This window comes from Ranitomeya variabilis, chromosome 3 (genome assembly GCF_051348905.1).
Source record: "Ranitomeya variabilis isolate aRanVar5 chromosome 3, aRanVar5.hap1, whole genome shotgun sequence".
Classification (NCBI taxonomy): domain Eukaryota; kingdom Metazoa; phylum Chordata; class Amphibia; order Anura; family Dendrobatidae; genus Ranitomeya; species Ranitomeya variabilis.
Genome location: NC_135234.1, coordinates 716,438,207 through 716,452,307, shown reverse-complemented (window position 1 = coordinate 716,452,307; position 14,101 = coordinate 716,438,207). Strand labels below are relative to the sequence as shown.

At 44.4% G+C, this 14,101-nt stretch overlaps 1 protein-coding gene across 3 annotated transcripts in view; it reads right to left on the bottom strand.

The window, feature by feature from the left end:
• ATP8A2 (ATPase phospholipid transporting 8A2) overlaps positions 1-14,101 on the bottom strand; it is a 1,034,865-nt gene that overhangs the window by 639,306 nt on the left and 381,458 nt on the right. For all 3 annotated transcript variants that reach the window (XR_013224076.1, XM_077298312.1, XM_077298313.1), the window contains one exon: positions 1,414-1,483. Coding sequence is in view for 2 of the 3 variants with exons in the window: in XM_077298312.1 (XP_077154427.1) it covers positions 1,414-1,483 (70 nt within the window). In the remaining variant the exon portion in view is untranslated. The remainder of the gene's footprint in view (positions 1-1,413; positions 1,484-14,101) is intronic.

Here is a 14,101-nt window from a genome sequence, read left to right as displayed (position 1 = left end):
AGTGGAGGACTGTTGCTATGGGTAGTTACTTCCAATGTAGATGTATGGTACAGGGTGTGGGTTGGAACCGTGCTTCAGGATACAGAGAAGGCCAGTGCAACTAGCACAATGAATACCCAGTGACTCACATATCTAGGACTTGTCGACGAGCAGGAAATACCGGTGATCCCCTTTAGGGCTAGAGTAATGATCAACGGCGCTGTGAGGCAGTAACTGGGGTCATATGCGAGAGTCGCTATGTGTCCCCCAGGATGAGCAAAGAAGCATATTGAGGCCGCGGTAGTGTATTGCAGTCACAGGTATAGCTGTGATTGCCATGCAGAATAAAAATGAGTGTTGTCTTGGGCAAGCTTTTTGTCCAAGGCAGATTTAGGAAAACCTGCCATGGGATTTAATTTTTGAAACAGACTACAGGAAGGTAGTGGTGCAGTCCATTTCCTCCCTGGCATGGGTTTTCCTTGTGGCCTACGGCCACAAGATCTTTGCTAAACACCCCTGCAGTAGAGGGTTGTGTCAGTGTGGAGTTTGCAAGGTGCAGAGCAGACGGCTCTGCAAAAGCTCAGCCTGAACCAAGCAGAGCGAATTCTTGGCACCCCGCAGCATAATACGCTGGTGCAGTTGCACTCGGCAATAGGACGCATTTACGGACTGTCTTGTTTCCCGGCAGCGATTCGGAGGATACCTTTTGTTTTGTCTGTAAGTTTTGGACACATTAAAACTATGTTTACTTTGAACTTTCTTGGGTCACTGCCTCATCTCTGCACAGTGAGGACACCGCTGCACTACAGCGCTTAAAGCAAGTACAATGGTGACAGCCCTAGTACTGAGGGAGATGCCCATTAAGCTGGGAAATTAAGGCATTAATATTGGTTTAACTGCTAGATAACAAGAACATTAAGAACAGTGTATTCAATAGGACGTTGCATTGATAATGTATTTAGTCCCATCCCTGTATTCTGTTAGTGTCATAACATACTGTATTGACCTTGCTACTTTTACCCATAATATAGTGCTCACTTGCATGTATATATGTACTTATAGATAGATTTTCTCTATTAGTCAAATAAATATTGTTGATTGATTACCACTGTCTCCTCATTGTCTGCGCTGTCGCATCCAAGTACAGTAACCTGTTCATAAAACAACCCCTTTAATCATAACCTTCACCATCATTGGTGAATTTAGAGCTTCAGTGACCGTGTTCCTATGACGTCACGTGCTGTTCATGTATTTTGGAAGCTCATGGCTTTTAACAAGAGCCTAGTCTAACAATCAGATTTCAGCTCCCCTTTTTCTAGTGTAAAAAAAATGATATGATAAACCTACGACACCAAAAATCAGGAACAGAGAATTTTGTCCTAGGGACAAATGCAGGGAGGCATGTGGAACCGTTACAACTCGAGAAATACTCACTGCTCCTTTACAGTAGAGCCTAAGGTGTCCCGATGGCGTCCGGACAATCACAGACATTCTTTTTCTGTCACTGAAATAACCAAAAATGATTATATTAATAACCACGATCTAAGTAGCACGTATACAGAACACTGCTTGCTGTCAGCGAATGAAAATATTTCCTATAAACCTGCATAGACCTAACAATTCTCACAGCTGCAACGTTAACAAATGTATTCCATCAGAAATTTTCCCAGGACATGTGTATGGGGTACAAGACAACGAATTCACGGCAAATAAATTCTATGATATGTGCCAACAAAAAATAACGTATTGTTGAACGCCTTCTGGACCAACAATGGATATAAACATCAAGGTTTCATGTTCTACATGTCCGATAAATAAAAATAATTGTTGCAGAAAGGGGAACAAATTTTAATTGGATTTTAGTGGTCGCTTGGGGCGGTTACAAAAATTTAAAAAAAAAAAAAAAAAGTGAAAAACTGACATATTCCTTAATTTTCCCTTTAATATTATAAAAGAAAAAAAAAGAGTGGATGAAAACAATCTAAAAACGTTTACAGCTTTCAAACCATGTGTACGAAAAGAACCTGACAATGTGTCTGGTTAGAAACGGGGGTTCTTAAACTGGCTAAATCAAGTTTTTATGATAAATGTACTTTTTTATTATTATTTTTTATATCACTATCTATATAAAATAAAACAAAAAATACTCACAGATTTCACACTGAACACCAGGCTTAATATTATACTCCTGCATTTTGTCCTTCACATGGACATTAGCAGCAAAGGACCCTATTAGATTGTATGGATACCTTATCTGAGAAAAGTTCATTGTGTAGTCAGAGGGAAGGCGTGAGATTAGTGATTGTCAATGGTGGCTCCTGCGATAATTACTATATATAGAAGCGTTACCTTTCATTGTCTGTGATGATAATGAGACTGCTGAAAAGTAAATTTTACAGAACACTAAGTGAGTTTAAAATGAGGTATAGTGGCCGGTACGAAAAAATTGCAATTTATTATTTTTTTTTATATGGTGATAAGGAAAGTTAAAAAAAATGATTATACATTTTTAAAAATATATTTAAAATAAAAACTTGATTTAAAAGTAATTTGTCAGCAAACTCAACTCCCCCATATAAGGGCATGCAGGGCTTTGAAATATAAATCAATCTATAACTTTATACTGCCTATCTGTTGCAATTTTCATCAGAAATAAGCTTTCATATGCAAATTAGCTAGGGTGTTCTGGGTGTGGCAGAGCACTTAACAAGCCCTTCCCAGTCTGTTTCCCAGCCCAGCCCCTTCAGTTTGACGGATATCTCACTGCCTGTTGAATTACTTGCCTAATGCCTAAACAGAGTAAGCGATCAATCAAGCTAAAGAGGTTGCACTGGGCAGGGAAACAACCGTCTCGGGAAGTGCTCAGTGCGCCATTCTTATAGAGGGGAGTGCAGAAATAAGATGTGCCAAATTCATTGAGAGACAGAAGCCTGTTGTGATTCGGTTCGTGGGCTCCCCCGGTGGTCTCTTGTGGTACTGGTGTCCTGCAAGCTTTGCCTTCTCAGTTCACCTGTTCCTATCAGGATGTGGGAGTATCCTATTTAACCTTGCTCCTCAGTCATTCTAATGCTGGCCATCAATGTATCCAGAGTGATTCTGTTGCATGTTCCTGCTCCCAGTTTTCTGCTCAGCTAAGTTGGACACTTTAGTCCTTAAGTCTATTTTTGTATGTTTTGTCCAGTTTGCACTTATGTGAATCTCTGCAGCTGGAAGCTCTTGTTGGGCTGAAATTACCACTCCGGTGTCATGAGTTGTCACATGAGTTAAGGTAATTTCAGGATGGTGTTTTGAAGGGTTTTGCAGCTGACCGCGAAGTCCTCTGTTGTATCTTTCTGCTATTTAGTTAGCGGGCCTCTCTGTGCTAAATCTGCTTTCATACTACGTGTGTCTTTTCATCTGCTCTCACCGTTATTATATGTGGGGGGCTGCTATCTCCTGTGGGGACATTCTCTGGAGGCAAGCCAGGACTGTGTTTTCTTCTACCAGGGGTAGTTAGTTCTCCGGCTGGCGCGCGGCATCTAGAGACAACGCAGGAATGCCCCCTGGCTACTTCTAGTGTGGTGTGTAGGTTTAGCATCGCGGTCAGTTCTAGTTTCCATCACCCGAGAGCTTGTCCGTTTATTCTATGCTTCTGATGTTTCCTTGCCATTGGAAACCATAACAGTATGGCCAGCCCAAATGTTTAATCTATAGGCTGAAGCAGGAGAGAAAAGGAACTGTGTGAAACCTTTTTTTTTTTTTTTTCCTTCCTCTGAAGTTGCACTCCAGCTCTAATTGCAGTCTCCTGTTTTCCTCTCCTCTTAACCCCTGAATGGCTCAGACTTTATCTGTTGAAATATGGATCCCCAGAGTCTGGCTACCAATTTGAATAATCTTGCCTCTAAAGTTCAGAATATACAAGATTTTTTGTTACATGCTCCTCGGTCTGAACCTAAAATTCCTATACCGGAGTTTTTTTCTGGAAATCGATCTTGTTTTCTAAATTTTAAATACAATTGTAAATTGTTTCTTTCGCTGAGATCTCATTCTGCTGGAGATCCTGCCCAGCAAGTAAAAATTGTTATTTCTTTACTGCGGGGTGACCCCCAAAATTGGGCATTTTCATTGGCACCAGGGGATCCTGCGTTGCTCAATGTGGATGCGTTTTTTCTGGCTTTGGGGTTGCTTTATGAGGAACCAAATTTGGAGATTCAGGCTGAGAAAGCCCTAATAGCCCTCTCTCAGGGGCAAGATGAAGCCGAAATATATTGCCAAAAATTTCGAAAATGGTCTGTGCTTACTCAGTGGAATGAGTGCGCTCTGGCGGCAATTTTCAGAGAAGGTCTCTCTGATGCTGTAAAAGACGTCATGGTGGGGTTTCCTGCGCCTACTGGTCTGAATGAGTCCATGACAATGGCAATTCAGATTGATCGGCGTTTACGGGAACACAAACCTGTGCACCAGTTGGCGGTGTCTTCTGAAGAGGCACCACAGAGTATGCAATGTGATAGCTTTCTGTCCAGAAGCGAACGACAGATTTATAGGCGCAAAAATCATTTGTGCTTCTATTGTGGAAATTCTACTCATGTTATATCAGCATGCTCTAAACGAACAAAGAAAGTTGATAAATCCTCTGCTATTGGCACTTTGCAGTCCAAGTTTATTTTGTCTGTAACTCTAATTTGTTCGTTATCTTCTATTGTTGCGGATGCGTATGTGGATTCTGGCGCCGCTTTGAGTCTTATGGATTGGTCCTTTGCCAGGCGCTGTGGGTTTGATCTAGAGCCTCTGGAAGTTCCTATACCTTTAAAGGGTATTGATTCTACACCATTGGCTAGTAATAAACCACAATACTGGACACAAGTGACTATGCGTATGACTCCAGACCATCAAGAGGTGATTCGCTTCCTTGTACTGTATAATCTACATGATGTGTTGGTGCTGGGATTGCCATGGTTGCAAACTCATAACCCAGTCCTTGACTGGAAAACAATGTCTGTACTAAGCTGGGGATGTCAGGGAAATCATGGGGACACATCTTTGGTCTCCATTGCTTCATCTATTCCCTCTGAAATTCCTGAGTTTTTGTCTGATTATCGTGAGGTTTTTGAGGAATCTACTCTTAATTCTCTTCCTCCTCACAGAGATTGCGATTGCGCCATAGATTTGATCCCTGGCAGTAAATTTCCTAAGGGTCGTCTATTCAATCTGTCTGTACCTGAACATGCTGCCATGCGAGAGTATATTAGGGAGTCCTTGGAAAAGGGACATATTCGTCCTTCTTCGTCTCCTCTTGGAGCGGGGTTCTTTTTCGTAGCTAAAAGCGATGGTTCTTTGAGACCTTGTATTGATTATAGACTCTTGAATAAGATCACAGTCAAGTATCAGTATCCTTTGCCATTGCTGACAGATTTATTTGCTCGCATTGAGGGGGCGAAGTGGTTCTCTAAGATTGATCTTCGCGGTGCGTATAATTTGGTGCGAATTAAGCAGGGGGATGAGTGGAAAACCGCATTTAATACGCCCGAGGGCCATTTTGAGTATTTGGTGATGCCTTTTGGTCTGTCAAATGCCCCTTCGGTCTTTCAGTCTTTTATGCACAATATTTTCCGTGAATATCTGGATAAATTTATGATTGTGTATTTGGACGATATCTTGATTTTTTCGGATGACTGGGAATCTCATGTTCAACAAGTTAGGAGGGTTTTTCAGGTTTTGCGGACCAATTCTCTGTTTGTTAAAGGTTCAAAGTGTGTTTTTGGGGTTCAGAAGATTTCTTTTTTGGGGTACATTTTTTCCCCCTCTTCTATTGAGATGGATCCTGTGAAGGTTCGGGCTATTTGTGACTGGACGCAACCGACTTCTCTTAAGGGCCTTCAGAAATTTTTGGGCTTTGCTAACTTTTATCGTCGATTCATAACTGGTTTTTCTAGCGTTGTCAGGCCTTTGACTGATTTGACTAAAAAGGGTGCTGATGTTGCAGATTGGTCTCCTGCTGCTGTGGAGGCCTTTCGGGAGCTTATCGCCGTTTTTCTTCTGCTCCGGTGTTGTGCCAGCCTGATGTTTCTCTTCCTTTTCAGGTGGAAGTTGATGCTTCCGAGATCGGAGCGGGGGCGGTTTTGTCGCAGAAAAGTTCAGATTGTTCAGTGATGAGACCTTGTGCGTTCTTTTCTCGAAAATTTTCGCCCGCCGAGCGAAATTATGACGTCGGTAATCGGGAGCTTTTGGCGATGAAGTGGGCATTCGAGGAGTGGCGTCATTGGCTTGAGGGTGCTAAACATCAGGTGGTGGTCTTGACTGATCACAAAAATTTGATTTATCTTGAGTCGGCCAGACGTCTGAATCCTAGACAGGCGCGCTGGTCGTTGTTTTTCTCCCGGTTTAATTTTGTGGTTTCGTATCTGCCAGGTACTAAGAATGTGAAGGCGGATGCCCTTTCTAGGAGTTTTGAACCTGATTCCCCTGGTGATTCTAAACCTACGGGTATACTTAAGGATGGGGTGATATTGTCTGCTGTCTTCCCAGACCTGCGACGTGCTTTACAAGAGTTTCAGGCGGATCGGCCTGATCGTTGTCCGCCTGGTAGATTGTTTGTGCCGGATGAGTGGACCAATAGAGTCATCTCGGAGGTTCATTCTTCTGCGTTGGCAGGTCATCCGGGAATTTTTGGTACCAGAGATTTGGTGGCTAGGTCCTTCTGGTGGCCTTCCCTGTCTCGGGACGTGCGTACTTTTGTGCAGTCTTGCGATGTTTGTGCTCGGGCCAAGCCTTGTTGTTCTCGGGCTAGTGGGTTGTTGTTGCCCTTGCCTGTTCCTAAGAGGCCTTGGACACACATCTCTATGGATTTTATTTCTGATCTCCCTGTTTCTCAGAAGATGTCCGTCATTTGGGTGGTGTGTGACCGCTTTTCTAAGATGGTTCATTTGGTGCCCTTGCCCAAGCTGCCTTCCTCATCTGAGTTGGTGCCCCTGTTTTTTCAGAATGTGGTTCGGCTGCATGGTATTCCGGAGAATATCGTTTCCGACAGGGGATCCCAGTTTGTATCCAGATTTTGGCGGGCGTTTTGTGCCAGGATGGGCATTGATTTGTCTTTTTCGTCTGCATTTCATCCCCAGACAAATGGCCAGACGGAACGTACTAATCAGACCTTGGAGACTTATTTGAGGTGTTTCGTGTCTGCTGATCAGGATGACTGGGTCTCCTTTTTGCCGTTGGCTGAGTTTGCCCTTAATAATCGGGCCAGTTCTGCCACTTTGGTCTCCCCTTTCTTTTGCAATTCAGGGTTCCATCCTCGTTTTTCATCTGGTCAGGTGGAGTCTTCGGATTGTCCTGGAGTGGATACCATGGTGGATAGGTTGCATCGTATTTGGGGGCAGGTGGTGGACAATTTGGAGTTGTCCCAGGAGAGGACTCAACGTTTTGCTAATCGCCATCGTCGTGTTGGTCCTCGTCTTCGTGTTGGGGACTTGGTGTGGTTGTCCTCCCGTTTTGTCCCTATGAGGGTCTCTTCTCCTAAGTTTAAGCCTCGGTTCATCGGTCCTTATAAGATTTTGGAAATTCTTAACCCTGTGTCTTTTCGTTTGGACCTCCCAGCATCCTTTGCTATCCATAATGTCTTCCATCGGTCATTATTGCGGAGGTATGAGGTACCACTTGTGTCTTATGTTGAGCCTCCTGCTCCTGTGCTGGTTGAGGGTGAATTGGAGTACGTGGTGGAGAAAATCTTGGACTCCCGTGTTTCCAGACGGAGACTTCAATATCTGGTGAAATGGAAGGGCTACGGTCAAGAGGATAATTCTTCGGTTACAGCCAGGGGCGGACTGGCCCGGGTTGCAGGCATGCATATGCCCCCCGGGCCGGTGCCTGAGCAGGTGCACAGGGCCGCTGGAGGACCGGCAGCGATTTTAATACATAGCGCTCCGAATCCCTCCAGCCGGCCCTTTAAAACTCAGCCAGGTCCTGTGTGCGCGCATTGCCCGAGTTGACAAGTGCCGCGGCGGCCCACGCTAGTGCGCGAGCACGGCCGCGGTCCTGAGTCCTGCGCGTGCTCGTCTGCTGCCAGTGTCAGCGCGGGCAAGCAGGAGACCACGCGCGCACATGGAGATATTTGAAAAGTCCGGCGCGCATAGGGCGCCTCCACCTGACTGTCTGACGCTGGCCCGCCTGCACCAGCGTCAGAGAAGACTGCTGCTCACCAATGCCTGGAATCGTCTTCACCGCCGACGCTGGACAGGACCCGACCCACCTCAGCTCTTCATCCTCCCGACCCCCCCCCCCCCCCATCTCAGGGACCTGGGTGAGTCCCAAGATGATTTTTTTAATGTATGTACAGCAGTTGCACTTATATAATGTGTATAGACTGCTATATATACATTATATAGGTGATGCTGCTGTATATAATCACTATACCACCTATATTATGTATGTATAGCAGTCTATATCTTATATAGATGACACTGCTACTGATGCGTATATACGTTATATAGGTGATACTGCAGTGTGTGTGTATATACACACACACGTATGTATACACATATATGTACATGTATGCACAGCAGTATCATACTGCTGTGCATACATGTACATATATGTGTATACATACGTGTGTGTGTATATACACACACACTGCAGTATCACCTATATAACGTATATACGCATCAGTAGCAGTGTCACCTATATAAGATGTAGACTGCTATACATACATTACATAGGTGGTATAGTGATTATATACATCAGTATCACCTATATAATGTATATATAGCAGTCTATACACATGATATAGGCAATACCGCTACTGATGTGTACACTGATGTGTGTATATAGGTGATACTGCTGTGTATATATGTCGTTATATAGGCGATACTGGTGTGTATATACACACACAAACACGTACATATATACACAACAGTATCACCTATATATAACGTATATACACATTGGTAGCAGTATTGCCTATATAATGTATATAATATATATATATATATATATATATACAGTATAGACTGCTGTATACATGATATATAGGTGATACTATCATTATACAGCAGTAGCAGTATCGCCTATATAATGTGTATCCAACATTTGCAGTATCACCTGTATAATGTATAGACTACTGCATATACTTTGTATAGGTGATACTGCTGTGTATAGTCGCACTATCTATCTGTGTCTAATATATATATATATATATATATATATATATATATATATATATATATAATATAATATTATTTTTTTTTTTCAGTTTCATCTATATAATGTGTGTACACCAGTCACAGTATCACATACAATATATAGGTGATACTACAACTATACACATTGGTCGCAGTATCAGCTATATATTGTATATACAGTAGTTTCAATGTAATATATATTCAGCAGTCGTGGTGTCTCCTATGTGATGTGTGCATCATAATCTTTATATATATAATTGTCTAAGGGTTACTTCCGTCTTTCTGTCTGTCTGTCTGTCATGGATATTCATTGGTCGCGGCCTCTGTCTGTCGCGGAAATCCAAGTCGCTGATTGGTCCTGGCAAAACGCCCACGATCAATCAGCGACGGGCACAGTCCAGCAGCGAAATGGCCGCTGCTTACTGCCCTGCACTCAGTGTCCCGTCCATACTCCCCTCCAGTCAGCCCTCACACAGGGTTAATGGCAGCGTTAACGGACCGCCTTATGCCACGGTGTAACGCACTCCGTTAACGCAGCTATTAACCATGTCTGAAAAACTTTTTACTATTGATGCTGCCCATGCAGCATCAATAGTAAAAAGATCTAATGTTAAAAATAATAATAATAATATTAAAAAAAAAATGGTTATTCTCACCTTCCGACGTCGCCCGCTGTCCATGGCAGTGCAAGCGGATGCCAAGGATGCTATGCACGCAGGACCTGGAATGACGTCATGTGACCGTGACGTCATCCCAGGTCCTAAGGGCATAGCAACCCTGGGACCGGAAGCCGCCGCGTGCACCGCAGAGGCGCCAGGACTTAAAGGGGCCTTCGGAACATGAGTATATGTTTATTTTTTATTTTAATTCTTTTTTTTTACCACGCATATAGTGCCCACATTGCTATATACTACGTGGGCTGTGTTACATACTGCGTGGGCTCTGTTATATACTACATCTCTGTGCTATACACTATGTAGCCGGGCAATACACTAAATCGCTATGCTTTATACTACGTAACCTGTGTTATATACTCTATGCGAAGTGTTATATACTACTTCTATGTGTTATATACTACGTGGCTGTGCAATATACAACGTGACTGTGCAATATACAACGTGACTGTGCAATATACTACATGGCTGTGCAATATACTACGTGCTCTGTGCAATATACTACGTGCTCTGTGCAATATACTACGTGCTCTGTGCAATATACTACGTGGCTGTGCAATATACTACGTGGCTGTGCAATATACTACATGGCTGTGTTATATACTACGTGGCTGTGCTATATACTGCGTGCGCTGTGCTGTTATATTCTACTTGGCTCTGTTATATACTACGCAGCTATGTTATATACTTCGCCGGTTGTGTTATATACTACGTGACTGTGCAATATAGTACGTGGGCTGTGCTATATACTACCTACATATTCTAGAATACCAGATACGTTAGAATCGGGCCACCATCTAGTATAGTATAATGCTGTCCTAATTACCGTATATTGTAGAGATGTGTGTGTGTGTGTGTGTGTATAGAGAGAGAGAGAGAGTGAGAGTGTGTAGAGATGTTTGTATAGTGTAGAGATGTTTATATAGTATGGCGCTATGTATATAGTGTGGAATTCACACTATATATACACTGCTGCCACATCTCTACACTATATAATATATACACTGCTCTATATTCCTTAACACGGTATATAATATGCCGCTGTGTATTTAATAGATTGTAGTATACCGTATAAACTCGTGTATAAGCCGAGTTTTTCAGCATATTTTTTTTGTGTGAAAACACCCCCCTTTGGCTTATATACGAGTCGTTGTCCCAAAAAAACGGTGGGGGCTGTGGCTAAAGCCTGGGCCGCTGCTAAGGAGAAATGAATATTCACTGCGCTGGCAGTGAATATTCATTTCTCTTATAGCGTTCACAGCCACAGCCTTCCAGCACACATCCCACTTACCTTCCCTGCACACCCTCGCTGCATCTCGTTCCGGCGCCAGCAGTTCTTCAGGCCGAGCGATCACGTGTCTTCCGCTCATTAAGGTAATGAGTATTCACCCCTCTCCATTCCCATAGGCGTGGGTAAATATTTATTACCTTAATGAGTGGGGGACACGTGATCACCCGGCTACAGGAGCTGCTGGCACCAGAACGAGATGCTGCGCGAGGGCATGCAGGGAAGGTAAGTAGGATGTGTTTTTTTTTTTTTTTTTATCGGAACCATGCATACATGAACAATGAAGGAGCCATGCATACAAGGACGGGGATAAGGAGCCATACAAGGACGGGGATAAGGAGCCATGCATACAAGAATGGGAATAAGAGGCCCATGCATACAAGGACGGGGATAAGGAGCCATGCATACAAAAATGGGAATAAGAGGCGAGGGAGCCATGCATAACAAGGACGGGGATAAGGAGCCATACATATAAGGACGGGGAAGCCATGCAGTCAAGGATGGGGATGAGGAGCTATGCATACAAGGACGGGGATAAGGAGCCATGCATACAAGGACAGGGACGGGGGAGCCATGCATACAAGGATGGGGATAAGGAGCCATGCATACAAGGACGGGGATGTGGGGACAATGCATACCTGGCTTATACTCGACTCAATAAGCTTTCCCAGTTTTTTAAGGCAAAATTAGGTGCCTCGGCATATACTTGGGTCGACTTATACTCAAGTATATACGGTATATTGTGGAGCTGTGTATGCTTCTACTGTCCTGCATAAATGGTGTAATTCTCAGTATCTATTCTTATTATGTATGTGTGTATCTGTCTATCTATCACTCCGATTAATTGTGAGAAAAGTAGCGTACTCTTTATTGGCCCATGTGGCAACATTTCGGATCCATAACTGAACATTTCTCTGATATGGAAGTGAAATGTTGCCACATGGACTAATAAAGAGTATAAAAAAAAAACTGTTCCATTTTCTTCCACAAAAGTGGTCTGATTCTCCTCTCACTTGCTGTCCGTGTGCAGTAGTTTTTTTTTTTTCTCAGCAGATGTTGCAGTCTGATACACGGCGAGTCAGACCATTGAGGAGATGGAGAAATTAATTTCTCCGTCTCCTCCACACCTGTGCTGCGAGAGCATTGGAGCACGGACACTTGGCTCACACTCACAGCAGAGCAAGAGCCAAGTATCATTGGCAGATCACATCGGATGCCATATGCTGCTGTGATTCCACCCTAATGAGCACCTGTATTAAAGGGAACCTGTAACCCCCCAGGTGTTTTTAATTAAAAGAGCCACTTGTGCAGCACTACTGCTGCATTCCGTGAAGGTGGCTCTTTTAGTTCGGGTCCCTTCCAACGCTGAAATACCGTAATCGTTTTTAGAATTTGCCTGTCATACCTGTAGTTTGTCAGGGGGGCATGTCCTTTCCCCCCTGACACAAATGCCTTCCAGCCATCACTCAGTACTCTGCGTGCCGGGCGCCACCTCCTCTTCCTTCATTAGCGTCCCTGGCGCCTGCGCTGTAAGTTTTTTTCGGGCATGTGCAGTTTGTGCTGCCCTTCAAACATACAGCGCAGGCGCCGGGGATGCTAATGAAGGAAGAGGAGGTGGCGCCTGGCTCCGGAGCAGATACTGCTGGGCGGCAGGAGGAGCGCTGGTCCCCTGTGAGGGAGATGCCACCTCTGCTGTGACTCCTCTGCAGAGTGGTCACTGGGCGCTGTCCTCCTCAGTCCTCTACCATCCTCTGGGCTCTCCTCGTCCCCAGGGTGTCCCCGGCGCCTGCCTGCGGTGTAATGAGCACCATGTACATGGACCTGTGGTCGATCATGCGCACTGCGGCGCTATTCACATGTGGCTCTTCAAATAACGCCTTTAAGAGGAGTGTTGAGGGGCAGGACAAAGCATAGCAAAATTCACTGATCGGGATGGGGAGTGTTATAGTATGTGGGCTGGTGGGATTTGTGTGGCAGGGCTGTTTTTTTTGTCCCAGTCCGGCCCTGTCTGTGTGTGATTATACAGTGTGTGTGCGTGTCATTATACAGTGTGTGTGCGTGTCATTATACAGTGGGGCAGTGTGTGTGTCATTAATTATACAGTAGGGTTGTGCGTGTGTGTCATTATACAGTGGGGTTGTGTGTGTGACTGTCACTATAGAGTAGGACTGTGTGTGTCAATAAATAAATATATATTCGCATGCTTGCAGTAACAAGACCGCCTGTTCCCGGCACCAGAGAATCCTCAGTGCGCACAATATGAGGATTCACACATAGTGACTGTAGACATGTAAGATCCGACAACCCCTTTAAGGATGGGCCGCGACTCATGGGCCACTGCTGTGTGCTTGCCCCCCAGGCTAAAATTTGCCAGCCAGCCCCTGGTTACAGCTTCTGATGTTCATGCTTCTGATTTGGTCCGTGCCTTTCATAGGGCTCATCCAGATCGCCCTGGTGGTTCTTGTGAGGGTTCGGTGCCCCCTCCTTAAGGGGGGGGTACTGTTGTGATTCGGTTCGTGGGCTCCCCCGGTGGTCTCTTGTGGTACTGGTGTCCTGCAAGCTTTGCCTTCTCAGTTCACCTGTTCCTATCAGGATGTGGGAGTATCCTATTTAACCTTGCTCCTCAGTCATTCTAATGCTGGCCATCAATGTATCCAGAGTGATTCTGTTGCATGTTCCTGCTCCCAGTTTTCTGCTCAGCTAAGTTGGACACTTTAGTCCTTAAGTCTATTTTTGTATGTTTTGTCCAGTTTGCACTTATGTGAATCTCTGCAGCTGGAAGCTCTTGTTGGGCTGAAATTACCACTCCGGTGTCATGAGTTGTCACATGAGTTAAGGTAATTTCAGGATGGTGTTTTGAAGGGTTTTGCAGCTGACCGCGAAGTCCTCTGTTGTATCTTTCTGCTATTTAGTTAGCGGGCCTCTCTGTGCTAAATCTGCTTTCATACTACGTGTGTCTTTTCATCTGCTCTCACCGTTATTATATGTGGGGGGCTGCTATCTCCTGT